At 44.5% G+C, this 27,903-nt stretch overlaps 1 protein-coding gene across 2 annotated transcripts in view; it reads right to left on the bottom strand.

The window, feature by feature from the left end:
- Positions 1 to 27,903, bottom strand: part of LOC134205768 (uncharacterized) — a 464,448-nt gene that overhangs the window by 149,367 nt on the left and 287,178 nt on the right. For both annotated transcript variants that reach the window (XM_062681347.1, XM_062681348.1), the window contains one exon: positions 22,387 to 22,665. In XM_062681347.1, coding sequence (XP_062537331.1) covers positions 22,387 to 22,665 — 279 coding nt within the window. The remainder of the gene's footprint in view (positions 1 to 22,386; positions 22,666 to 27,903) is intronic.

The raw sequence follows: 27,903 nt of genomic DNA, 5'->3' as shown, positions 1-27,903 counted from the left end.
ACGCTACGATTTACACCGAAGAGAGCCTCAAAAAGCATCTTTTGCCATTCATAAGAAAACACAAAGCATTAACTCTGTTTTGGCCTGATCTGGCGTCCTGCAACTACGCTCGAAACGTGTTGGAGTTGTACCGAGCTAACGGAGTTAAATATGTGTAAAATATTTATATATAAAAAAAAAATATTGTAGTTGAAGAAAATTTTGATAAAAACAATAAAATAAATTGAGATATTCTATTGTACAAAATTTGATAGGTGGAGTGGAGAGGAAGGTGCGCGCATTCGGGATAGGTGATGACATTGAATAAAACAAATGTTCTAAATCATAGCTCATTAGAACTTTTTCATTCCCTGAAAATTTCAAGAAAATCCGTTAATCGGTTTAATTTTCGGGAGTAAATATGTTTGTGCCATTTTTATCGAATACACCCTTCATAAGTCAAGTTGTTTAGCGAATAGTTTCAACTTGCTATGATGTCACATTTGTTATAACTCTGTGCATCATCTGTCAAGACGATTTCAATAATTTTTCAACCAATTCGATTTGGAGCGAACTGGTTTTCAAAGCGGCACACTAGAAATGTGTCCTTTCCAACTTTTTCATATATTGAGTACATAATCGAGTATTTAAAAAATCGTTATATTAATGATTTTTTGTCTAATATAGTAAGTTCATCACTTACATAATCGAGTAGCCTCAAAAAGGTCCTAACTCCGCTTTTGAACGCCGTTCTAATACTCTCGTTTCCATTATCTTTTCATTGTGGGTAAGTAAGACTATGCAACCATTTTTGGAAATGCTCTGCTCTACTAGAATATCAAGTTTTTATACAATACATACTAACCTGCACTATTATATGTGTTATATGAAAATTACCACTTATGTAAAGCATCGTATCGTGAAGCAGCCCAGAATCTATTTCAATAAATTTAACGTATCGCAATCATAGAATAGATCCTAAGCTGAAAGTCAATTGTTGTTGCGAAGCAATCTGACTTTTGTGAGCAAAATTATAAAGAAAACAGAAATGCTCATTATTGATATTGATGTTTTGGGGGCAGCAGACACTATGTCCAAGGGCTTGACGATCCCTCCCCAGGCCATCTGCGAGTTGTGGGGCTTGCCTAGGATGTGGTGGGGTTTGACAGTGGGCCCTGTTAAACCTCTATAAAAAGCTGCATGTATTCGCAAGTAGGCCCCACCAAAGCGACCGTGTGCCGCTCAAAGCGCACAAGCCCAAGTCCTGGTGTTAGGTGGGACGCTAAACAGCCCTGACACGACGGCCCTCCGACGAGACAGGAGGTTTGCGCAGGCCCAATAAGCCGCCTAGAAAACCAATTTTTTTTTTTTTTTTTTTTAACTAATTTTATTTGCGAATTATCTAATACATGCATTCATCTCTTAGACTAGGTGTTCCGTGTTTTCTTAACACTATCATCCTTATTTGCTATGTTACGCTTTTAGTTATTATTAATACATTTCAATTGCCTCTGGCAGTTAGAATTTTTTCCTCTGGTTGAATTGAACCATGTAGGAATTACAATGTTTTCTACTTAAACTAAACTTAACCTATTTTATACTAAGGGTACAAGGAGTTAATCGTTGCAATAGAAGATTGCAACGATTTTTGTCTAAAATTGGAAATTATTTTGTTGGACATTTGTTGCAATGTCTCAATATTAGAAATTCTATGAAGTTCATTGGTACTATACCACGGAGGCAACTTCAGAATCATTTTCAAAATTTTATTTTGAATCCTCTGGAGTGCCTTCTTTCTGGTATTGCAGCAACTAGCCCATATTGGCACAGCATACAACATGGCAGGTCTAAAAATTTGTTTGTAAATCAAAAGTTTGTTCTTAAGACAAAGTTTTGATTTTCTGTTTATAAGTGGATATAGGCACTTAATATATTTGTTACATTTGGCTTGAAGGCCTTCAATGTGATTTTAATGTGATGTGAAGTTAATTTTTGATCTAGCAGAAGTCCTAAATATTTAGCTTCGCTAGACCAATTAATTGGGACCCCATTCATAGTGACAATATGTCTGCTAGAAGGTTTCAAATAAGAAGCTCTCGGCTTATGTGGGAAAATTATAAGCTGAGTTTTGGAAGCATTCGGGGAAATTTTCCATTTTTGCAAGTAAGTGGAGAAAATATCCAAACTTTTTTGCAATCTACTACAAATGACACGAAGACTTCGCCCTTTGGCTGAGAGACCTGTGTCATCTGCAAACAAAGATTTTTGACACCCTGGTGGTAAATCAGGTAAGTCAGAAGTAAAAATGTTATACAATATGGGCCCCAGTATGCTGCCTTGGGGGACACCAGCCCTTACAGGTAATCTATCAGATTTAGAATTCTGATAGTTTACCTGCAGTGAGCGATCTGATAAATAATTTTGGATCAGTTTAATGATGTACAGAGGAAAATTAAAATTCATCAATTTTACAATCAAACCTTCATGCCAAACACTGTCAAATGCTTTCTCTATATCAAGAAGAGCAACTCCAGTCGAATATCCTTCAGATTTGTTGAGCCGAATTAAGTTCGTAACTCTTAATAACTGATGAGTGGTTGAATGCCCATGGCGAAAACCAAATTGCTCATCAGCAAAAATAGAATTGTCATTAATATGAACCATCATTCTATTTAAAATAATCTTTTCAAACAGTTTGCTTATTGAAGAAAGCAAACTGATTAAGCGATAACTAGAAGCCTCAGCTGGATTTTTGTCCGGCTTCAAAATTGGAACAACTTTGGCGTTTTTCCATTTATCTGGAAAGTATACCAATAGAAAACATTTGGTAAATAAATTAACCAAAAAGGATAAATAGCTCACATGAAGTATTTTAATAAGTATGTAGAAAATACCATCATCACCCGGGGCTTTCATATTTTTAAATTTTCTAGTAATAGATCTCACTTCATCCAAATTAGTTCCCAACGAAGGGTCAAAAACATTCTCTTGATTGAGAATGTCTTCGAAGCTCCGTGTAACCTGATCCTCAATTGGACTAGTGAGACCTAGACTAAAATTATGGGCACTCTCGAACTGCTGAGCAAGTTTTTGAGCCTTTTCGCCATTTGTTAATAAAATTTTATTTCCCTCTTTAAGCGCTGGAATTGGCTTTTGAGGTTTTTTAAGAATTTTTGTTAATTTCCAAAAGGGTTTTGAACTGGGATCTAACTTCGAGACATTATTCTCAAAGTTGGCATTTCTCAGAATAGCTAAACGTTTTTTAATTTCATTTTGCAAATCTCGCCAAATAACTTTCAACGCGGGATCGCGAGTTCTTTGGTATTGCCTTCTTCTCACATTTTTAAGACGGATCAGTAACTGAAGATCGTCGTCAATAATAATGGAGTTGAATTTAACTTCACATTTCGGAATTGCAATGCCTCTGGCTTCGACAATTAAATTTGTCAAAGATACGAGAGCATTATCAATATCACTTTTGGTATCGAGAGGAATATAAACATCAAAATTCCTATCGATATACGTTTTATATAAATCCCAATCAGCTCTATGATAAATAAAAGTAGAGCTGATTGGATTATAAATGGCTTCTTGTGAGATTTCAAATGTCACAGGAAGGTGATCAGAGTCAAAGTCAGCATGAGTTACCAATTGGCCACACAGCTGACTTGAATCCGTTAAAACTAAATCAATTGTAGAAGGATTTCGACTGGAAGAAAAACAAGTTGGTCCATTGGGATATTGAATAGTATAATATCCCGCAGAACAATCTTCAAATAAAATTTTACCATTGGAATTGCTTTGAGCATTATTCCATGAACGGTGTTTGGCATTGAAGTCACCAATTACGAAGAATTTTGATTTGTTGCGAGTCAGAATTTGAAGATCAGCTTTCAACAAATTCTTTTGCTGCCCATTGCATTGAAAAGGCAAGTAGGCTGCAATGAAGGAAAATTGTCCAAAATTTGTTTCAACAGAAACTCCCAAGGTTTCAAAAACTTTGGTTTCAAACGAAGAAAATAATTTATGTTTGATACGTCTATTAATGACAATGGCGACCCCACCACAGGCGCTGTCAAGACGATCATTTCTGTAGATAAAATAGTTTGGATCTCTTTTAATGGAGAGTCCTGGTTTTAAATACGTTTCAGTTATAATACCAATATGCACATTATGAACTGAAAGGAAGTTGAATAATTCATCTTCCATACCCTTTAGAGAGCGGGCATTCCAATTTAGAACTTTCACACAATTATTTGGATCCATTGAAACGGAGTCCGATAACAATTTTTTGTGTGTACTTGATACCAACCTGAACAGCTTCAGGAACGGTATTTGCTTTGAACATTGCATCAATCATGTGATGCAATAGTTCAGTACAAAAAACAAAATCGGAAGCAGTCATCCTACCTGAATAAGCAACATGCCAATAATTTTTCTAAGGGACATGAGTATAAACCAAATTTTGAGAAGAGAAATTTTGTCTACCAGCAGCGATGTTTGCATACGTAGGTACATTCGAAAAATTGGAATTTACTGAAGTGCTTGCTACCCGTTGACGAGCGGCAAAATTTGTTTGTGAATTGTGGTGGGTATGAATTGCTCGACCGGTAACCGGTTTCGAAATGTGAGCGTTTGAAAAATTTCTACCCGTCGAATCTGGGATCCGATTGGAATTTCCCGTCATCAATTTTGCACGGGAATTCAAAACTTTTTTGCGTGAAGGGCATTCCCAGAAATTGGATTTATGATTCCCCCACAACTTGCGCACTTAAATTTATTGGAATCTTCTCTCACAGGACATGCGTCCTTGGCGTGAGAGGTTCCACCACAAATCATGCATTTAGCATCCATGTGACAATGTTTGGTTCCATGACCCCACTTTTGGCACTTACGGCACTGGGTGGGGTTTTGGAATTTTCCCCCAGGCCTGCGGAAATGTTCCCATGTAACACGGACATGAGACATAATACAGGCCTTTTCCAAACTTTTCATATTATTTAGTTCACTTTTGTTAAAATGAACTAAATAAAATTCTTGGGAAATGCCCCTCTGGGAAGTACCAGAGTGGGATTTCTTTTTCATCTTAATTACTTGGACTGGTGAAAATCCAAGTAATTGAGAAATTTCAATTTTAATCTCATCCAGTGATTTGTCATCACTGGGGAGACCTTTCAAGACGACTTTGAACAATCGCTCAGTTTTGTCGTCGTATGTGAAGAATTTATGGCGCTTCTCAGTTAAATAGTGAAGAAGACGTTTGCGATCGTCAAAGGATCCCGGCAAAACGCGGCAGTCACCCTTCCTAGCAATCTGAAATGAAACCTTGATCCCTGAAGGTTACTCAAAATCTCATTCCGGAAGCCAGAAAACTCGGCAACAGATACCACAATTGGCGGAATCCTTTGCTTTTCGCATGAATCGAATCACCTGGGCTAGAGGTAGATTCGATTTGCTCAATTCATCATTAATCAAATCGAACTGATTGCTCAGTTCGATTGGAGAAGAATTATTTCCGATATTAGAGTTAGAAGGAATATCTGAATTCTCCAGCTTCCTTCTTTTTTTCCGCGCTTGGGCAGGACGGTCTTGAAACCTTGTTTCTTTGAAGGAAGTGGAGAATTCAGAGACTCCCCTTCCTCTTGTTTTTGTTAATACTCATTGCTGAGCGTGGAGACGTGACCTTCCAAGAGGTTTTTTCCCAGAACGGTGTCCCTGCAGGATTACCACCGCTTGTCGGAATTTTACTTCCGCAAACGGGTCCAACGTAAAACGAAGGCACGGGTCCTTGCAAAGATCGTAACGGGATCAGTGGGTACAAATAGCGCTAAGAAGCACCGTTGAAATTAAAATAGCTTCGGGTAGTATTAAAAACTTCCTTCCGCAAAGAGAGAAAGAACCGCACAGCACGAAAGCACGATGCGGTCTGCCTAGAAAACCAATCATTACGAACAATATAAGAGATAATGCGACTCGATATAATCGGCAAAGACCTAGGCGACGAATACAGGATCCCAAGAATACGCGCAGCAGCTGGAAGTGGCACTTCCAACGGAAGAGCAGCTAGGCGTCTCTTGAAGATGGCTGGAGAGATATTCGATCCGCCATTGGTAGCACCTCAAGCGCTGCACTTGGCACGATGCCTCCGGATCAGAGAAACGACTGGTATGACGGCGAATGTGAGCAGTTAGTGGAAGGGAAGAACGCAGCATGGGCGAGATTAATGCAACACCGCACGAGGGCGAACGAGGCACGATATAAACGGGCGCGGAACAGACAAAACTTGATTTTCCGGAGGAAAAAGCGCCAGCAGGAAGATCGAGACCGTGAAGAAACGGAGCAACTGTACCGCGCTAATAACACACGAAAGTTCTATGAGAAGTTAAACCGTTTACGTAAGGGCCACGTGCCACAGCCTGATATGTGTAAGGACATAAACATAAACACCTGAATGGCGATGTGGCAGTCGAAGATGGCGGTATGGTGATGGACCTGGGAGAACGCGCGCAGGACATAATTCTACTGGCTCCGGATCTCCAGGAAATCCAGGAGGAGATTGGCCGGCTCAAGAACAACAAAGCCCCTGGGGTTGACCAACTACCAGGAGAGCTATTTAAACACGGTGGTGAGGCACTGGCTAGAGCACTGCACTGGGTCACTACCAAGATTTGGGAGGAAGAAGTTTTGCCGCAGGAGTGGATGGAAGGTGTCGTGTGTCCCATCTACAAAAAGGGCGATAAGCTGGATTGTAGCAACTACCGCGCAATCACATTGCTGAACGCTGCCTACAAGGTACTCTCCCAAATTTTATGTCGTCGACTAGCACCAATTGCAAGGGAGTTCGTGGGGCCAGGCGGGTTTTATGGGCGAACGCTCCACCACGGACCAGGTGTTCGCCATTCGCCAAGTACTGCAGAAATTCCGCGAATACAACGTGCCCACACATCATCTATTCATCGACTTCAAAGCCGCATATGATATAATCGATCGGGACCAGCTATGGCAGCTTATGCACGAAAACGGATTTCCGGATAAACTGACACGGTTGATCAAAGCGACGATGGATCGTGTGATGTGCGTAGTTCGAGTTTCTGGGGCATTCTCGAGTCCCTTCGAAACCCGCAGAGGGTTACGGCAAGGTGATGGTCTTTCGTGTCTGCTATTCAACATCGCTTTGGAAGGGGTAATACGAAGAGCAGGGATTAACACGAGTGGTACTATTTTCAATAAGTCCGTCCAGCTATTTGGCTTCGCCGACGACATAGATATTATGGCACGTGACTTTGAGAAGATGGAGGAAGCCTACATCAGACTGAAGAGGGAAGCCAAGCGGATCGGACTAGTCATCAACACGTCGAAGACGAAGTGCATGATAGGAAGAGGTTCAAGAGAAGACAATGTGAGCCACCCACCGCGAGTTTGCATCGGTGGTGACGAAATCGAGGTGGTAGAAGAATTTGTGTACTTGGGCTCACTGGTGACTGCCGAAAATGACACCAGCAGAGAAATTCGTAGACGCATAGTGGCTGGAAATCGTACGTACTTTGGACTCCGCAAGACGCTCCGATCGAATAGAGTTCGCCGCCGTACCAAACTGACAATCTAAAAAACGCTAATTAGACCGGTAGTCCTCTACGGACACGAGACCTGGACGATGCTCGTGGAGGACCAACGCGCACCTGGAGTTTTCGAAAGGAAAGTGCTGCGTACCATCTATGGTGGGGTGCAGATGGCGGACGCGGACGGTACGTGGAGGAGGCGAATGAACCACGAATTGCATCAGCTGTTGGGAGAACCATCCATCGTTCACACCGCGAAAATCGGACGACTGCGATGGGCCGGGCACGTAGCCAGAATGTCGGACAGTAACCCGGTGAAAATGGTTCTCGACAACGATCCGAGGGGCACAAGAAGGCGAGGTGCGCAGCGGGCAAGGTGGATCGATCAGGTGGAAGATGACTTGCGGACCTCCCGTAGACTGCGTGGCTGGCGACGTGTAGCCATGGGCCGAGCCGAATGGAGAAGACTCTTATATACCGCACAGGCCACTTCGGCCTTAGTCTGAATAAATAAATAATAATAATGATATTGATGTTATTCTTTAACATGTTAAATTGAATTTCCCACAATTCAGTATTTTCCTAATAACTTTTGTTGCCAGCATCAAATCTTTTAGCAACAACGACGATATTTTCCCTTGTTAAATTTCCTATATTGCTAACGTTTTCATACATTTTTAGAGCTTAATGGACAATGATGGGGAACGGTTTTCCACAAAAGTTACTATTTTCATAGTAATTTTCATATAAGCTTCAAACTGCTTGTGCTCAGTCAAATTACATCCAAATTAGCTAAAAATGTAAGACGATTATTAAAATAGCAAATGTCATCGTTTAAGCGTAGGGAGCCAAAAAGTAAAAATTTGAATTACTCTATTGTACAACTTTGACCCCATAGACACCTTTTCTTGTTTTTCTAGATCTGTCAACTAAGGTATGGGTCATCTGTGTACATCGATGACCCAAAACCTTTCTCAAGCTTTTCTGCAGAAAATTCCTCCAAAAACTTCTCCGGGGCTTTTTCAGGAAGAATTTCCGAAATCTGATCTCGAAAATCTGCTGATACAAATGTAGGATAAACTTTAAAATAAAAAGCTTTTTCAAATAAGTTCATTTCACACAGTGCACAGTGAGAGAGCAGTCGGAAATCGGACCCAACCTCAATAATTGTTTGTTTTTAAGTTGATGTTGAAGGAAGTGAAAAATTTTCAAACCCGTAGACGGTTCTTGTGAGCAATTTCGTTGAAAACCAGAATAAGCTTTCGATGGATTTATGAGAAATTAAAAGAACTTCCCGTGGAAATTTGAGAAAAAATCCTCAGAAGAATTTTTAGTTGATGTTCAGCAAATTTAAAATGCTCAAAAATTTCTCTTGGAATTGCAGAAGAATTTCTTTTGGAAAATCAAACGAATTTCTAGGCATGGTCAGAAAAGCTGGAGTCACCTATGGATTGCTTGATCGTTATGCAGATGAATATGAAGCCTTACCGAGAGCATTAACCGGAAATATGAGAAATTTGAATTTGGTACACGTTACTATTCCCTTCGTGCATTTAACATTAACACTGTGTAAACCTTCCGAAGCCGAGTCTTTCCAAGTTCTCCAGGAAGCCTGAAGACGCACACTTCTCCAGATTTATTTGATTCAATTGTAGGCACGGACATTGCATTGGCTCAGTCAAGAAACTCTAGTATCTGAACGGATCCGTTCAAGCAGAAATTGTACGTCTGCTGGAGCCGTTCACTAGATCAAGAAGATCGTGACGAAACACCACCAGTTGGTCTTAAGCACCAGTGAACCGAACGTCTTGCTTCACCACGAGGGAATTGAAGTCTAGCTATGTTTGAGACACCAAGGCAATATCGGGAGTTCTCATACAAATGGACGGCCAAAAATATGTTCTCAATGAAAACTGTTTCTATGCAACAAATATTATGTGAAGGAATATTTAAGAACCTTTTTCAACCTTTAAGGGTCATTGTTAACCCTTCAAAGAATGTGACGCTCGAAAAAAACAAAACAACCATATTTCTAGCAATAATGTTGTTCATTTTCTGATCATTACGAAGTATAGAGAATAAAATCCAGATTTTTTAAGTAAACTTTGATTGCAGCGTTCTTGTAAAAGCGCAAATATGCGCAAGCAAATCACACACTAAAAGGTGGTACTAGGGATATATTTCATTCCCCCATTTACAGATGAGGGGACATTTGGGGACATTAGGTTTGCGGTACCATTCTACTGCGAAGAACTATTATAATGAAAGTTTTTCTTCTACAACTTTTTGATATCGTCTTGAGTCTTCGAGTGCAAAACAAATCAAACTATCGAAAGCTAAGGCTTTAAGTTTTAAAATGGTAGGTATATAAAATCTTGTTTTTGGAGAAAAATTGACTTCAAAACATACAAATCAAAGTAAGGAACGATTTTCATCAGATTTTTTCACTCCGCCAGCCCAATCTTTTGACTGAATAAACATAGCGCTTCAATTTTTTTCGATTCTCTTGTCTAGGGTATACAGTTTCATCTTCTTCTTCTTCTTCTTCTTCTTATTGGCATTACATCCCACACTGGGACAGAGCCGCCTCGCAGCTTAGTGTTCATTAAGCACTTCCACAGTTATTAACTGCCAGGTTTCTAAGCCAGGTTACCATTTTTGCATTCGTATATCATGAGGCTAACACAAAGATACTTTTATGCCCAGGGAAGTCGAGACAATTTCCAATCCGAAAATTGTCTAGACCGGCACCGGGAATCGAACCCAGCCACCCTCAGCATGGTTTTGCTTTGTAGCCGCGCGTCTTACCGCACGGCTAAGGAGGGCCCCATAATCAGTTATAAATTTTCTTATGATATATAAATTAGACAAATTGGAGATAGATTTTTCGATTAATGTCCATTGGCCACCCTTTTCCCTATAATTGTTAAGGTCAAAAAAGGGCTTTATGACGATACTGATTAGAGGAATTGAATGAAATAGTACTAACTCGCCTTATGACAACTGAAGACATTCCACTAAACATACTCTAACAATAATTTTCCATTCAAATGTCCTTGGCTATCCTGATTTCAGACTACATTCAGCTCAATCAAACATTATCTCCTGATGGTTGGTGTTCTCCCTGTTCATATATGCTAGCTTTCCTCATCGTACCTAAACCCACTAGCAGATATCATCAATTGATTAATTATATTTCAAAACAGAGACCGCACCGACATAGTGCGGAGTACAATTCACAGATTGTCATCGGATATTCATTCCTGGGGCACCAAATCCAGCTCGGCAATCTGTGGACATAATCCACCGCGCGCGGTGATGGTGGCCAGATCATTATATCGATATGTAAATCAACCATCCTGCCTATTCGGGCCGATAGGCTGTTTGTCGATTGGCTAACTCGGTCGGCAGTGCTGTTGTGAATAATTGGTTATTAAAATGGAGCTACATGGACCATGTTTGGGCTGGCCAGTAGATACATTCCGAGGTCTATTCCATCCGATGAGGAACGAGCTAATTCAGGGGGCTTATAATATCGGGGTAGCAGCTGTGTATAGGTGCCACGCCACAATAATGATCTCTAGGGGTGGATTATGTGATTGGCGGATGGTAATGATGCGGTGATGGTAGCCGATTTGGCACACAATTGCATTCCGTCGATTATGGGCTGAATGATGGCGTCGCGGGAATTGGACAAATATTTTCAAATTGAACAAAGCTTTGCCGGTTATTTTGAAGTCAAACATTTTAACGATATCGTCTGCGGGGCATTCAGGATAACTAACGGTTAGACTATGTTGAAACTAGAGCTGTTTCTATCTTCATCGTACACCAAGGCTATTGCCATCTTTGAAATATAGTTTTTGATCGGACTCTCCGCAAGTAGATTTTACGGCACAGTCAAAAGAGTTGAGATATTGTATTTCGTACTTTTAACATTTTTTTTCGGAATTCATTTATATATTAACTGGTTGAAGTTTTTACTATATTACTATAGTCCGTATTACACGTATCGATCAGGTGAATACCGCTTGCTCTTAGCGCATCTCTTCTTCTTGAATGTCGAGTTACAGCTAGTGTAATTATTGAAGGTTGAAGTAATCCCGTCCAATATTGCGTACTGTTCAACGAACAAAATATGTTATGAGGAGGACACAGTTTTAGGATAAATCGCAAAACACATCTTCATTCGTTACAACGTTTTATGGGTCCCAACATGGGATTTACTGCTTACCAATGAGCTGCTGTACTGTAACTGCAGCAGTTACAGTCACACGAAGTATTGTTTGAATGATAAGATTTGCCTACATTGCTCGCTGATCGAAAATGAACGGTGAGAGGGTGTATAATGGACCTCCCGAAAATAATCGAAATTGGAAGGAATCAACTGCGATTTTCAACGTATGCAGTTGCCTCTCATATAATGATAACAGTTCCACGCAATCGTTTTTGGCTGAGGAACTCAATTTTAATTATAATAATTACATAAGTTGGTAACATTCTGATTTTCCGATTAAAATAATGATTACAAAATTGTCACTAAATAGTTATGAAGAAATCAACTCGAAATAGTGCCCCACTTATGCGAGCAGGTGTTCAACTCTCTTGCGGCTTGAGAGTGCTCCCATTTGGTACGACAGCCCGCCACGGGAATATGCAGATTCGTAATCAAATTGATGTCCTTTGCACCCCATTTTTTCGTACCACCAACAAGATCGTCATGCACAGCATACATACAATGATGCAGTCGAACAAAAACACCGTAATTGCAGACGCCATACATACCAATAATTGTGTGTCAACCGGTCTGGCGGTGTCCGTCCGCCGACCGACCGGTGGCAATGGTGGTGTGCTAATGGGATTCCTATTCTGTGATGGTGATAATTGGAGTGAATCTCAGCCGTGCTTGATTCAATTATTAACATCATTGTTTTTGCATGCGACCTTGCGATTCGAGCCCAGCCCAGTGAGTGAGTGTCGAGCCGGCTATCGGTTGCCAGTTGGATTGGGGCCAGGATTTATCCGAGGTAGAAGAAAAGATTATCGTGTTCGGTAGCGTGTTCAATCATTAATTAAATTCATATTTGCAAGCTGACACTTGTTACAATGTTGCAGGTCATTGGATAGTTTTAAGGATCTATAGTGAAATTTTGATAGCTTTTCTGTAGGTATTGAATAAGATCAAACTTTGCAAATTGGTCAAATTTTGCAATACAGACCGTTTATTGACTTTACTTTTGTTTATAGCTGTTCACACAGTTAGTTGATTTCCGTAATAATACGTTCAAGCAAAGCGAAATAGAAATACTTATGAATGACCGTTCTGAATTTCCGATTTTGGAATGCCAGAAATAAGGATTGATTTACTTCAAAACATAAATCGGGAATTCCTCAAATAAACCCTTCCCGATTCTTGCGAATATAATTTGGGAAACCTTTCAATAAATCTTTCGTTAGAAGGAAGGGTCGTTTGGCCAAAACTCATTCGGCAGAAAGCCATATAGCCGACTGCCACAAGGCCGAAAAATCCATTATGCCGAAACCCATCCATTTGGACGAAATAGACATTTGGCCTAATGGGAAATTGAGTCGAATGGGACATTTGCCGAATATAACAATTGGCAGAATAAGACAGTTGGTCGAATAGGGCATGTGGCCACAAAGAACATTTGGCCGAAAAGGTCATTAGGATAGGAATATGACATTTGGCCGAATAGGAAGTTTGGCAGAATAGGACATATGGCCGAAGAGGACATTTGACCTAAAAGGACATTTGGCCGAATAGCACATTTGGTCGCACAGGACATTTGGCCGCATAGGACATTCGGCCAAATAGGAAATTTTGCCAAATAGGACATTTGGCAGAATAGTTCCTCCAGGAAATCCTCTGGAAATTTCTCCAGGAACTCCTCTGGAAATTTCTTCAGGAACTCCTCCGGAGTTTCTCCTCCAAGTTCTTTCAGGAATTCCTCCTCCGGAAGTTCTTCCAGGAATTCCTCCTCCGGAAGTTCCTCCCGGAATTACTCCTCCGGAAGTTCCTCCAGGAATTCCTCGAAAAGTTCCTCCGGGAATTCCCCAAGAAGCTCTTCCCGGAAATCCTCCGGAAGGGCCTCCAGGAATTCATCCGGCAGTTCTTCCCGCAATTCCTCTGGAAGTTTCTCCCGGAATCACTCCGGAACTCCTCCACAAATTCCTCTCGGAAGTTTCTCCAGAAAATCCTCCGGAAGTTCCTCCAGAAAATCCTCCGGAAGTTCCTCCCGAAACTCCTCCGGAAGTTTCTCCCGGAATTCCTCCGGAAGTTCCTCCCGAAATTCCTCCAGAAGTTCCTCCCGGAATTTCTCCGGTAGTTCCTCCCAGAATTTCTCCGGTAGTTCCTCCCGGAATTTCTGCGGAAGTTCCTCCCGGAATTTCTCCGGAAGTTCCTCCCGGAAATCCTCTGAAAGTTCCTCCCGGAATATCTCCCGGAATTCCTCCAGAAGTTCGTCCCGGAATTCCTCCGAAAGTTCCGCCAGGACTTCCTCCGGAAGATCCGCCAGGAATTCCTCCGGAAGTTCCGCCATGAATTCCTCCGGAAGTTCTGCCAGGAAATCCTCCAGAAGATCCGCCATGAATTCCTCCGGAAGTTCCGCCAGAAATTCCTCCGGAAGTTTCGCCAGAAATTCCCCCGGAAGTTCCGCCAGGAATTCCTCCGGAAATTCTTCCAGGAATTCCTCCGGAAATATCTCCAGGAATTCCTGCGGAAGTTCCTCCAGGAATTCCTCCGGAAATTTCTCCAGGAATTCCTCCGGAAGTTCCTCCGGAAGTTCCTCTAGGAATTCCTCCGGAAGGTCCTCCAGGAATTCCTCCGAAACCTCCTGCGGAAGTTCCTCCAGGAATTCCTCCGGAAGTTCCTCCAGGAATTCCTCCCGGAATTCCTCCGGAAGTTCCTCCAGGAATTCCTCCGGAAGTTCCTCCAGGAATTCCTCCGGAAGTTCCTCCAGGAGTTCCTCCGGAAGTTCCTCCAGGAGTTCCTCCGGAAGTTCCTCCAGGAATTCGTCCGGAAGTTCCTCCAGGAATTCGTCCGGAAGTTCCTCCAGGAATTCCTCCGGAAGTTCCTCCAGGAATTCCTCCGGAAGTTCCTCCAGAAATTTCTCCGGAAGTTCCTCCCGGAATTCCTCCGGAAGTTCCTCCCGGAATTCCTCCGGAAGTTCCTCCCGGAATTCCTCCGGAAGTTCCTCCCGGAATTCCTCCGGAAGTTCCTCCCGGAATTCCTCCGGAAGTTCCTCCCGGAATTCCTCCGGAAGTTCCTCCGGAAGTTCCTCCCGGAATTCCTCCGGAAGTTCCTCCCGGAATTCCTCCGGAAGTTCCTCCCGGAATTCCTCCGGAAGTTCCTCCCGGAATTCCTCCGGAAGTTCCTCCCGGAATTCCTCCGGAAGTTCCTCCCGGAAGTTCCTCCCGGAATTCCTCCGGAAGTTCCTCCCGGAAGTTCCTCCCGGAATTCCTCCGGAAGTTCCTCCCGGAATTCCTCCGGAAGTTCCTCCGGAAATTCCTCCGGAAGTTCCTCCAGGAATTCCTCCGGAAGTTCCTCCCGGAATTCCTCCGGAAGTTCCTCCCGGAATTCCTCCGGAAGTTCCTCCCGGAATTCCTCCGGAAGTTCCTCCTGGAATTCGCCGGCAGTTCCTCCCGGAATTCAACGGAAGTTCCTTCCGGAATTCCTCCGCAAGTTCCTCCTCCCGGAATTCCTCCGCAAGTTCCTCCTCCCGGAATTCCTCGGGAAGTTCCTCCTTCCGGAATTCCTCGGGAAGTTCCTTTTTCCGGAATTCCTCGGGAAGTTCCTCCCGGAATTCCTCCGGAAGTTCCTCCCGGAATTCCTCCGGAAGTTCCTCCCGGAATTCGCCGGCAGTTCCTCCCGGAATTCAACGGAAGTTCCTTCCGGAATTCCTCCGCAAGTTCCTCCTCCCGGAATTCCTCCGCAAGTTCCTCCTCCCGGAATTCCTCGGGAAGTTCCTCCTTCCGGAATTCCTCGGGAAGTTCCTTTTTCCGGAATTCCTCGGGAAGTCCCTCCTCCCGGAATTCCTCCGGAAGTTCCTCCCGGAATTCCTCCGGAAGTTCCTCCCGGAATTCCGCCGGAAGTTCCTCCCGGAATTCCGCCGGAAGTTCACCCGGAATTCCTCGGAAGTTCCTCCCGGAATTCCTCGGAAGTTCCTCCCGGAATTCCGCCGGAAGTTCCTCCCGGAATTCCGCCGGAAGTTCCTCCCGGAATTCCTCCGGAAGTTCCTCCCGGAATTCCTCCGGAAGTTCCTCCCGGAATTCCTCCGGAAGTTCCTCCGGAATTCCTCCGGAAGTTCCTCGGAATTCCTCCGGAAGTTCCTTCCGGAAATCATCCAGAAGTTCCTCCCGGAATTCCTCCGGAAGTTCCTCCGGAAGTTCCTCCCGGAATTCCTACGGAAGTTCCTCCCGGAATTCCTCCGGAAGTTCCTCCCGGAATTCCTCCGGAAGTTCTCCCCGGAATTCCTCCGGAAGTTCTCCCCGGAATTCCTCCGGAAGTTCTCCCCGGAATTCCTCCGGAAGTTCCTCCCGGAATTCCTCCGGAAGTTCCCCCCGGAATCTCTCCGAAAGTCCTCCCGGAATTCCTCGGAAATTCCTCCAGTTCCTCCGGAATTCCTCCGGAGGTTCCTCTCGGAATTCCTCGGAATTCCTCCGGAAGTTCCTCCTGGAATTCCTCGGAAGTTCCTCGGAATTCCTCCGGAAGTTCCTCGGAATTCCTCCTGAAGTTCCTCCGGAATTCCTGCGGAAGTTCCTCTCCGAATTACTTGGGAAGTTCCTCCCAGAATTCCTCCAGGAAGTTCCTCCGGAATTCCTCGGAAGTTCCTCCCGGAATTCCGCCGGAAGTTCCTCCTGGAATTTCTCCAGAATTTCCTACTGTAGTTCCTCCGGAAGTTCCTCCCGATATTCCTCCGAAAGTTCCTCCCGGAATTCCTCGGAAGTTCCTCCCAGAATTCCTTCGGAAGTTCCTCCGGAATTCCTTCGGAAGTTCCTCCCGGAATTCCTCGGAAGTTCCTCCCGGAATTCCTCCGGAAGTTCCTCCAGAATTCCTCCGGAAGTTCCTCCAGGAATTCCTCCGGAAGTTCCTCCCGGAATTCCTCCGGAAGTTCCTCCAGAATTCCTCCGGAAGTTCCTCCCGGAATTCCTCGGAAGTTCCTCGGAATTCCTCCGGAAGTTCCTCCCGGAATTCCTCCGGAAGTTCCTCCAGGAATTCCTCCGGAAGTTCCTCGGAATTCCTCCGGAAGTTCCTCAGGAATTCCTCGGAAGTTCCTCCCGGAATTCCTCCGGAAGTTCCTCCCGGAATTCCTCCGGAGTTCCTCCCGGAATTCCTCCGGAGTTCCTCCCGGAATTCCTCCGGAGTTCCTCCCGGAATTCCTCCGGAGTTCCTCCCGGAATTCCTCCGGAGTTCCTCCCGGAATTCCTCCGGAGTTCCTCCCGGAATTCCTCCGGAGTTCCTCCCGGAATTCCTCCGGAGTTCCTCCCGGAATTCCTCCGGAGTTCCTCCGGAGTTCCTCCGGAATTTCCCCCCGGAATTCCTGCGGGAGGTCCCGGTGGAATTCCTCCGGAAGTTCCTCCCGGAATTCCTCCGGAAGTTCCTCCCGGAATTCCTCCGGAAGTTCCTCCCGGAATTCTTCCGGAAGTTCCTCCCGGAATTCCTCCGGAAGTTCCTCCCGGAATTCCTCCGGAAGTTCCTCCAGGAATTCCTCCGGAAGTTCCTCCAGGAATTCCTCCGGAAGTTCCGCCAGGAATTCCTCCGGAAGTTCCGCCAGGACTTCCTCCGGAAGTTCCGTCAAGAAATCCTCCAGAAGTTCCGCCAGGAATTCCTGCGGAAGTTCCACCAGAAATTCCTCCGGAAGTTTCGCCAGAAATTCCTCCGGAAGTTTCGCCAGAAATTCCCCCGGAAGGTCCGCCAGGAATTCCTCCGGAAATTCCTCCAGGAATTCCTCCGGAAATTCCTCCAGGAATTCCTCCGGAAATATCTCCAGGAATTCCTGCGGAAGTTCCTCCAGGAATTCCTCCGGAAATTTCTCCAGGAATTCCTCCGGAAGTTCCTCCAGGAAAGATCATTTGGCCGAAAAGGTCATTAGGATAGGAATAGGACATCTGGCCGAATAGGAAATTTGGCAGAATAGGACATATGGCCGAATAGGACATTTGGCCGAAAAGGACATTTGGCCGCATAGGACATTTGGCCAAATAGGAAATTTTGCCAAATAGTACATTTGGCAGAATAGTTCCTCCAGGAAATCCTCTAGAAATTTCTCCAGCAACTCCTCTGGAAGTTTCTTCAGGAACTCCTCCGGAAGTTCCTACAGGAATTCCTCCTCCGAGGTTCTTTCAGGAATTCCTCCTCCGGAAGTTCTTCCAGGAATTTTTCCTCCGGAAGTTTCTCCAGGAATTTCTTCTCCGGAAGTTCCTCCATGAATTCTTCCTCCGGAAGTTCCTCCAGGAATTCCTCCTCAGGAAGTTCCTCCCGGAATTACTCCTCCGGAAGTTCCTCCCGGAATTTCTCCTCCGGGAGATCCTCCAGGAATTCCTCCGGAAGTTCCTCCAGGAATTCCTCCGGAAGTTCCTCCAGGAATTCCTCCGGAAGTTCCTCCAGGAATTCCTCCGGAAGTTCCTCCAGGAATTCCTCCGGAAGATCCTCCAGGAATTCCTCCGGAAGTTCCTCCGGAAGTTCCTCCAGGAATTCCTCCGGAAGTTCCTCCAGGAATTCCTCCGGAAGTTCCTCCAGGAATTCCTCCGGAAGTTCTGCCAGGAATTCCTCCGGAAGTTCCTCCAGGAATTCCTCCGGAAGTTCCTCCAGGAATTCCTCCAGAAGTTCCTCCAGGAATTCCTCCGGAAGTTCCTCCAGGAATTCCTCCGGAAGTTCCTCCAGGAATTCCGCCGCAAGTTCCTCCAGGATTTCCTCCGGAAGTTCCTCCAGGAATTCCTCCGGAAGTTCCTCCAGGAATTCCTCCGGAAGTTCCTCCAGGAATTCCTCCGGAAGTTCCTCCAGGAATTCCTCGGAAGTTCCTCCAGGAATTCCTCCGGAAGTTCCTCCAGGAATTCCTCCGGAAGTTCCTCCAGGAATTCCTCCGGAAGTTCCTCCAGGAATTCCTCCGGAAGTTCCTCCAGGAATTCCTCCGGAAGTTCCTCCAGGAATTCCTCCGGAAGTTCCTCCAGGAATTCCTCCGGAAGTTCCTCCAGGAATTCCTCCGGAAGTTCCTCCAGGAATTCCTCCGGAAGTTCCTCCAGGAATTCCTCCGGAAGTTCCTCCAGGAATTCCTCCGGAAGTTCCTCCAGGAATTCCTCCGGAAGTTCCTCCAGGAATTCCTCCGGAAGTTCCTCCAGGAATTCCTCGGAAATTCCTCCAGGAATTCCTTGGAAATTCCCCCAGGGATTCCCCCGGAAGTTCCTCCAGGAATTCCTCCGGAAGTTCCTCCAGGAATTCCTCCGGAAGTTCCTCCAGGAATTCCTCCGGAAGTTCCTCCAGGAATTCCTCCGGAAGTTCCTCCAGGAATTCCTCCGGAAGTTCCTCCAGGAATTCCTCCGGAAGTTCCTCCAGGAATTCCTCCGGAAGTTCCTCCAGGAATTCCTCCGGAAGTTCCTCCAGGAATTCCTCCGGAAGTTCCTCCAGGAATTCCTCCGGAAGTTCCTCCAGGAATTCCTCCGGAAGTTCCTCTAGGAGTTCCTCCATAAGATCATTCAAGAATTTCTCCGGAAGTTCCTCCGGAAGTTCCTCGGAAAGCTACTCCAGGAGTTTCTCCGGAAGTATCTGTAGGAATTCGCTCAGAAGTTCCTCCAAGAATTTCCCCGGAAGTTCCTCCAGAAATTCCTCCAGAATTTCCTCAGGAATTCCTCCGGAAGTTCCTCCAGGAATTCCTCCGGAAGTTCCTCAGGAATTCCTCCGGAAGTTCCTCCAGGAATTCCTCCGGAAGTTCCTCAGGAATTCCTCCGGAAGTTCCTCCAGGAATTCCTCCGGAAGTTCTTCAGGAATTCCTCCTTAAGTTCCTCCAGGAATTCCTCCGGAAGTTCCTCAGGAATTCCTCCGGAAGTTCCTCAGGAATTCCTCCGGGAGTTCCTCAGGAATTCCTCCGGAAGTTATTCCAGGAATTACTCCGGAAGTTCCTCCAGGAATTCCTGCGGAAGTTCCTCTATGAATTTCTCCGGAAGTTCCTCCAGGAATTCCTCCGGAAGTTCCTCCAGGAATTCCTCCGGAAGTTCCTCCAGGAATTCCTCCGGAAGTTCCTCCAGGAATTCCTCCGGAAGTTCCTCCAGGAATTCCTCCGGAAGTTCCTCCAGGAATTCCTCCGGAAGTTCCTCCAGGAATTCCTCCGGAAGTTCCTCCAGGAATTCCTCCGGAAGTTCCTCCAGGAATTCCTCCGGAAGTTCCTCCAGGAATTCCATCGGAAGTTCCTCCAGCAATTCCTCCGGAAGTTCCTCCAGGAATTCCTCCGGAAGTTCCTCCAGGAATTCCTCCGGAAGTTCCTCCAGGAATTCCATCGGAAGTTCCTCCAGGAATTCCTCCGGAAGTTCCTCCAGGAATTCCTCCGGAAGTTCCTCCAGGAATTCCTCCGGAAGTTCCTCCAGGAATTCCTCCGGAAGTTCCTCCAGGAATTCCTCCGGAAGTTCCTCCAGGAATTCCTCCGGAAGTTCCTCCAGGAATTCCTCCGCAAGCTCCTCCAGGAATTCCTCCAGAAGTTCCTCCAGGAATTCCTCCAGAAGTTCCTCCAGGAATTCCTCCGGAAGTTCCTCCAGGAATTCCTCCGGAAGTTCCTCCAGGAATTCCTCCGGAAGTTCCTCCAGGAATTCCCCGGAAGTTCCTCCAGGAATTCCTCCGAAAGTTCCCCCAAAATTCCTTCGGAAGTTCCTCCAGGAATTCCTCCGGAAGTTCCTCCAGGAATTCCTCGGAAGTTCCTCAGGAATTCCTCCGGAAGTTCCTCCAGGAATTCCTCCGGGAAGTTCCTCCAGGAATTCCCCCGGAAGTTCCTCAGGAATTCCTCCGGAAGTTCCTCCAGGAATTCCTCCGGAAGTTCCTCCAGGAATTCCTCCGGAAGTTCCTCCAGGAATTCCTCCGGAAGTTCCTCCGGAAGTTCCTCCAGGAATTCCTCCGGAAGTTCCTCCAGGAATTCCTCCGGAAGTTCCTCCAGGAATTCCTGTGTAAGTTCCTCCAGGAATTCCTCCGGAAGTTCCTCCAGGAATTCCTCCGGAAGTTCCTCCAGGAATTCCTCCGGAAGTTCCTCCAGGAATTCCTCCGGAAGTTCCTCCAGGAATTCCTCCAGAAGTTCCTCCAGGAATTCCTCCGGAAGTTCCTCCAGGAATTCCTCCGGAAGTTCCTCCAGGAATTCCTCCGGAAGTTCCTCCAGGAATTCCTCCGGAAGTTCCTCCAGGAATTCCTCGGAAGTTCCTCCAGGAATTCCTCCGGAAGTTCCTCCAGGAATTCCTCCGGAAGTTCCTCCAGGAATTCCTCGGAAGTTCCTCAGGAATTCCTCCGGAAGTTCCTCCAGGAATTCCTCCGGAAGTTCCTCCAGGAATTCCTCGGAAGTTCCTCCAGGAATTCCTCGGAAGTTCCTCCAGGAATTCCTCAGGAAGCTCCTCCTGGATTTCCTCCGAAAGTTCCTCCAGGAATTCCTTCGCAAGCTTCTCCAGGAATTCCTCCAAAAGTTCTCTCAGGAATACCTCCTGAAGTTCTTCCAGGAATTCTTCGGAAAGTTCTTCCACAAATTCCTCTGGAAGTTCCTCCAGGAATTCCTCCGGAAGTACCTCCAGGAATTCCTCCGGAAGTACCTCCAGGAATTCCTCCGGAAGTTCCTCCAGGAATTCCTCTGGAAGTTCCTCCAGGAATTCCTCCTGAAATTCCTCTGAAGCTCCTCCAGAAATTCCTCCGGAAGATCCTACAGAAATTCCTCCGGAAGTTTCTCAAGGAATTTCTCCGGCAGTTGCTCCAGGAATTCCTCCGGAAGTTTCTCCGCAAGTTCCTCCAGGAATTCTTCCGCAAGTTCCTCCAGGAATTCCTTCGCAAGTGGTGGTGCAGGTCTCCTTAGAGATAGGATCAGTGAGTGGATCTGGACTGACTTTGAAGGTCCATGGAAATGCGTTTCCAGAAAACTGGAATGGCCGGTTATGTCTTGCCATCTAATCTTCCGACGTTACGACTACCCAGGGCATCATAAAAACTTTGTTCGTCGAAAGCTTTTCTTAGTCCTGGCTGAATTTTGGACAATTTGGTTTCTATTTAGGGTTGGATCAACGGCAGTTCAGCGCATTAATGAGAATTTATGTGGCGAAAGACAAGCCAGCCTAGGTCTGAAAGACTTTCAAATGAAGACACACAAAAAAAAAAATTGGGGAAAATATAAAAATTGTTTGAGCCGTGGTTTACTTCTGAAAATCTCCAACCAATTACGTAATTGAAAATTTTATAACTAGAGCTATCACGTCATCGAAACTTGGGGTTGGAAAATTGGTTTGGGACGGCCAGGTTCATATGTCACATGACATAGTTCTCCAAAGTTCAAATCCGAATACCGGCATTCTGAAACCGAAGCTAGAATGGACACATATGTGTGTGGCCGATCTCCTTTGAACCGACAGTGACGTGGATCGGCGTGGTTTAAAACAGTTTTTTAAACCCCTCACAAATCTCTCTCTAGAATAATTTCATACCACTTTTTTAATGTTTGTCTTTCTCGTAAATTATGGCGGTACGCACCACATTACAAATAGATGCTGAAGAATTGGAACCGTATGATAAATCTGCGATTGGTCTAAACCACGAGGACTCTTAATATTTACCACGAAAAAAATGTTTGATCTTTTATAACTACAACGCCTTACTCACCATTCTGCTTAAAGATGGCCTCGCAAGCGTCATCCGCGTCCAAATGATTCGGTAAACTGCCACAGAATTTATTTCGATCATTCGAATTGATCCCATTATCGGTCGCCCGATACTGGCAATCATCGTCGGTGCATTCCCCTCCTCCGTCGATGAATTCGCCTCCCGGGGTCAAATCCGGTGGTACGGGTTTGGTAATGTGATTTTTGCCACTATTGTTGTTGTTGTTATTGTTGTAACTCTGGCACTGATACTGTTGGGTTTGGTCCGATTTGAGGTTATCTGCAACGGTAGAGAGTAATGAAATTAATTTCAACTTGACGCAATGGGCGCCCATGAGCCTTTGATCCAACTTTGCCGAAAAATTCCCCGAGGGCAAACCAGCCAAGCTTTTCCGAGTCAAGCATCATTGAAACCTCCGCTTTCGTGGGATGTTGTTGGTCCAGTACCTTTTTCCCACTCTGTAGATTAGCCATCACCATTAGGTAAAAAGGTAAACGACACCTTTTTCTTCGGGGGTTTATTTCCTCCGTTTAAGGAAATCAAACTCATTTTCGACCTTTCTGTTCCGGGAAACTTCCCGGAAATATTAGCTTTAAATGGAATGCTGCTTCCAATACTTGGAAACGTTAACACGTTGCACGAAGAGGGCTTTATTCAGGACAGGAGGGATAAGTGAAGCTGTGAATGTTTGCAAAACAGATTTTAATTAGGGAGGAGAACTGTTCCATTTTCCTTCTCACGATAAAGCATTCGTTTAAACCCAAAAAAAACTTGATTCTTATTGACAACGTTCTCTTCTTGTTTGAAAAAATCTCGATCTTCATCTTCGCATTTGATCTTCATTTCGTTACATTTGCGTTATTAGTAAGTTATGAGATAACTAGCCGGATCATTATTTTCTCTGAAACACGCCGTCCTTTGCTACGCCTCTGTAAGTCACTCACTTGACACAAACAAATTAAAACCACCTTTAAATCACCTTTTAAAAATTAACACAGTTTCTCTGCATCGCGTACATACGTGCCTTGCCCGTACTTGTCACTTTTTTGTTTTTCGATTCTCATTAATTTTCAACAGAAACAAACAGCTCTAAAGCGTTTTAATTAAAACCCGCTGTGATTAAGCTCGGGGTCCTTTTCTGTCGCGCACCCATCAATTATTTCTTTTGTGATCCCTGAAGCTTTTTCGTTGCAGGGTTGAACAGTGGCTTCGACCAGAAATTTCGTTAAATTGTCATCAGATAACGTATTAGACTTGAAACATTTTTTTATAGTTTCATATGGAATAATTTATTTCCATTAGAAGCATCCTGTAGAACACGTGTATGCTTGATACAAATGATTTGTTGGGAAACGAGATCACGGTATTTGTTTTCTCTGTGGAATTGAGTAATTTAAAAAGACAAACGGGACACCATTGCAAACAATATAAAATACGTAACTGCATAAACATAAAAAACAGATTCACAACAAACAAAATGCACCACTGTGTCATCGCAAAAGACTCTTCTTGATTCGAAATAAACCGAAACCGGCACCGGTACCGAACGGAAATCGTTGAGCTCTCGCTTGTTGCTTCCAGCGAATTCTGTCGTAGGTACCCGTGCAGGCTGTAGTCGCATCCCATCCCGTGCTCAGGCAAATTTGTCTTGAAAATAATTTAATTACGATCCAGGTGAGAGCGGAGCGCACGACACACAGCACAACTGCGTGTAATTAATATCAACGAAAACGCCAGCGGCGTAGATTAACTTTGTCTACAATTTCGGTATTTTTAAAAATAACATTTTCACAAGAATAATGTTTAAACGAAATTAGCTTTTTTCCTAGATGCGTGGCTCCGAAAGTCCGAAGAGTCGAAGGATGGGCACGTGCACACAAAAAAGGACAAGAGCCATGGCTGTTCCACTGATTGACAATTGATAGATTATGCAGAATTTACCTTGGTGCCAACGACAAATGTCATGGTACCAACTGTGCCAAATTTCTGTAGGTAAGCTACTCATTATGAAGCATACAGGATCTGAACGTTTTACAATGCAAATGGCACAAGAAGTCATCGTGATCGAAACAGAAATCAATGGATTCTGGAGTTGAGCATAAGAGCGTTAGGCATAAAATGTCTCAAAAAACAACCATAATGGAGGAAGCAAAACGCCTAACGTAGGGGAGAACGATCCAAAATGCACCCTTTAACCTTTTTTGTTGTTTTCACCAACAAAAACAAGAAAACCGAACCATTTAAACGTGCAGATGCAAATTTAACAAAATCAGCCAGCCTCATGATATACGAATGCAAAAATGGCAACCTGGCTTAGAAACCTCGCGATTAATAACTGTGGAAGTGCTGAATGAACACTAAGCTGCGAGGCGGCTCTGTCCCAGTGTGGGGAAGTAATGACAAAAAGAAGAAGAAAGGCGCTCTTATGTCCAAAAATAGTCTTCTTCAGCTAAAAAACTAGCTTATTCATCAAAACTGGTTTGTTGGGCAGATTCCAGTCAAATGCCTTCCAGGAATCTGTCGAATTCTTTCTAGGAATCCGTTGGATATTGAAATTACGTAATTATGTAACGCAAAATTGGCCATTTTCAATCCCCCTCTCTCCTATGTCACACTTTTTGTATGAATTATTTAAAAATTTTGTATGGATTGTCACACTTCGGACAAAATCCCTCCCCCACTAAGCGTTACGTAATTTATAGATGCTCCCTTACAGGAATCTGCCGGAATTGTTCCAAGAATCTGTCGGATTGTTTACAGAAATCTGTCGGATTTTTTTTCAGGAATCTGTCGGATTCTTTCCAGGAATCTGTCGGCGGATTCTTTTCAGGAATCGAACGCACTTTTTCAAGACACAGCCGGATCGGTATCAGGCCATTAGGCCGAAGGTCATTAGGCCGAATGGTCATTAGGCCGAACGGTCATTAGGCCGAATTAGCAAAAAGAAGCAAAATTGAAAAATGAGAAATGCTTTCTTCACCTTACCCCTTCTTCCTTCTCCCTTCTTGCTTCTTCCTTCGGCCTTCTTCTGTTTTCTTCCTTCTTCCTTCCTTTTTCTTCCTCCTTCCTTCTTCCTTCTTCTTTCTTCCTTTTTCCTTCTTTCTTCTTCCTTCCTCTTTCTTCCTTCTTCCTTCCTCTTTCTCCCTTCTTCTTTTTCCCTTCTTCCTTCTTCGTTCTTCCTTCTTTCTTCTTCCTTCTTCCTTCTTCCTTCCTCCTTCTTTCTTTTTCCTTCTTCCTTCTTCCTTCTTCCTCTTCCTTATTCCTTTTTTTTTCTTCCTTATTCCTTCTTCCTTCTTCCATTTCTCTTCTTTCCACCTTTTTTCACCTCCCTTCCTCCGAAGGCAAAAAGAAGCAAAATTGAAAAATGAGAAATGCTTTCTTCACCTTACCCCTTCTTCCTTCTCCCTTCTTGCTTCTTCCTTCGGCCTTCTTCTTTTTTCTTCTTTCTTCCTTCCTTTTTCTTCCTCCTTCCTTCTTCCTTCTTCTTTTTTTTTTCCTTTTTCCTTCTTCCTTCTTCCTTCCTCTTTCTTCCTTCTTCTTTTTCCCTTCTTCCTTCTTCGTTCTTCCTTCTTTCTTCTTCCTTCTTCCTTCTTCCTTCCTCCTTCTTTCTTTTTCCTTCTTCCTACTTCCTTCTTCTTTCTTCCTCTTCCTTATTCCTTCTTTTTTCTTCCTTCTTCCTTCTTCCATTTTTCTTCTTTCCACCTTCTTTCACCTCCCTTCCTCCTTCTTCTTTTTTCTTCCTTCTTTTTTCTTCTGTCATCCGTTTTCTTTCTTCCTTCTTTCTCCCGTCTTCCTTCTTTCTTATTCTTTCTTTCTTCTTCCTTTCTTTCTTTTTCTCGCTTCTAACTGCTTCCTTCTTCCCTATTCTCATTCCTTCTTCCTTCAATCTTCTTTTTTCCTTCTTTTTACCTTCTTTCTTCCACTTCCTTCATTCATCTTTCTTCCTTCTTCCTTCTTCCTTCATTCATCTTTCTACCTTCGTCCTTCTTCCTTCTTCCTTCTTCTTTTTTCCTTCTTCCTTCTTCCTTATTCCTTTTTCCTTCTTCCTTCTTCCTTCTACCTTCCTCCTTCTTCCTTCTTACTTTTTTCCTTCTTCCTTCTTTCTTCTTTCTTCTTCCTTCTTCCTTCTTCCATCTTCCTTCTTCCTTTTTCCTTCTTCCTTCGGCCTTCTTCTTTTTTCCTTTCTTCTTCCTTCCTCTTTCTTCCTCCTTCCTTCTTCCTTCCTCTTTCTTCCTTTTCCTTCTTCCTTCTTCCTTCCTCTTTCTTCCTTCTTTCTTCTTCGTTCTTCCTACTTTCTTCTTCCTTCTTCCTTCTTTCTTCTTCCTTCTTCCTTCTTCCTTTTTCCTTCCTCCTTCTTCCTTCTTCCTTTTTCCTTTTTCCTTCTTCCTTCTTTCTTCCTTCTTCCTTCTTCCTTCTTCCTAATTCCTTCTTTTTTCTTCCTTCTTCCTTCTTCCTTCCTCCTTCTTCCTTCTTCCTTCTTACATTTTTCTTCTTTTTACCTTCTTTCACCTCTCATCTTTCTTCTTCTTTCTTCTTCCTTCTTTTTTCTTCTGTCTTCCGTTTTCTTTCTTCCTTCTTTCTCCCGTCTTCCCTCTTTCTTATTCTTTCTTTCTTCTTCCATCTTCCTTCTTCCTTCTTCCTCACTTCGCAGAACTCATTTCTCACTCCCCAGTTCTCATTCGGCCTAATGGCCATTCGGCCTAATGGCCATTCGGCCTAACGACCATTCGGCCTAATGACCATTCGGCCTAATGGCCTTCGGCCTAATGGTCTTCCGCCTAATGGCCTTCGGCCTAATGGTCTTCGGCCTAATGGCCTTCGGCCTAATGACCCAGCATCAGTTGGATCTATTGCAGGAATCGTCAGATTTTATCCAGAGCGGGAATCGGACATATTTCCTCGAAGGAATAGGTCAGATACCCTCCAAAGAATAGGAAGGCTTCCCTCCAGAGAATTAAAACCATTTCCTTCAGGAACTCAATCAGTTTTTTTTGATGTTCTAGACCAGCGGTTCTCAACCTGGGGTACGTGTACCCTTGGGGGTATCTTCGCTGGCCGCAGGTGGTACCTCGGACAAAAATGGAATTCACCATCCAACCAGCTCGTAAGCCTTCTTTCAAGAAATTTGGAAGCCTCCTTTCAAGAGGCTCGAAAGCCTCCTTTCAAGAGGCTCGAAAGCCTCCTTTCAAGAGGCTCGTAAGCCTCCTTTCAAGAGGCTCGTAAGCCTCCTTTCAAGAGGCTCGTAAGCCTCCTTTCAAGAGGCTCGTAAGCCTCCTTTCAAGAGGCTCGTAAGCCTCCTTTCAAGAGGCTCGAAAGCCTCCTTTCAAGAGGCTCGGAAGCCTCCTTTCAAGAGGCTCGAAAGCCTCCTTTCAAGAAGCTCGGAAGCCTCCTTTCAAGAGGCTCGGAAGCCTCCTTTCAAGAGGCTCGGAAGCCTCCTTTCAAGAGGCTCGGAAGCCTCCTTTCAAGAGGCTCGGAAGCCTCCTTTCAAGAGGCTCGGGCCTCCTTTCAAGAGGCTCA

This window comes from Armigeres subalbatus, chromosome 1 (assembly GCF_024139115.2).
Source record: "Armigeres subalbatus isolate Guangzhou_Male chromosome 1, GZ_Asu_2, whole genome shotgun sequence".
Classification (NCBI taxonomy): domain Eukaryota; kingdom Metazoa; phylum Arthropoda; class Insecta; order Diptera; family Culicidae; genus Armigeres; species Armigeres subalbatus.
Note: the sequence above shows the minus strand (reverse complement) of the source record. Positions and strands in the feature narration are given on the sequence as shown.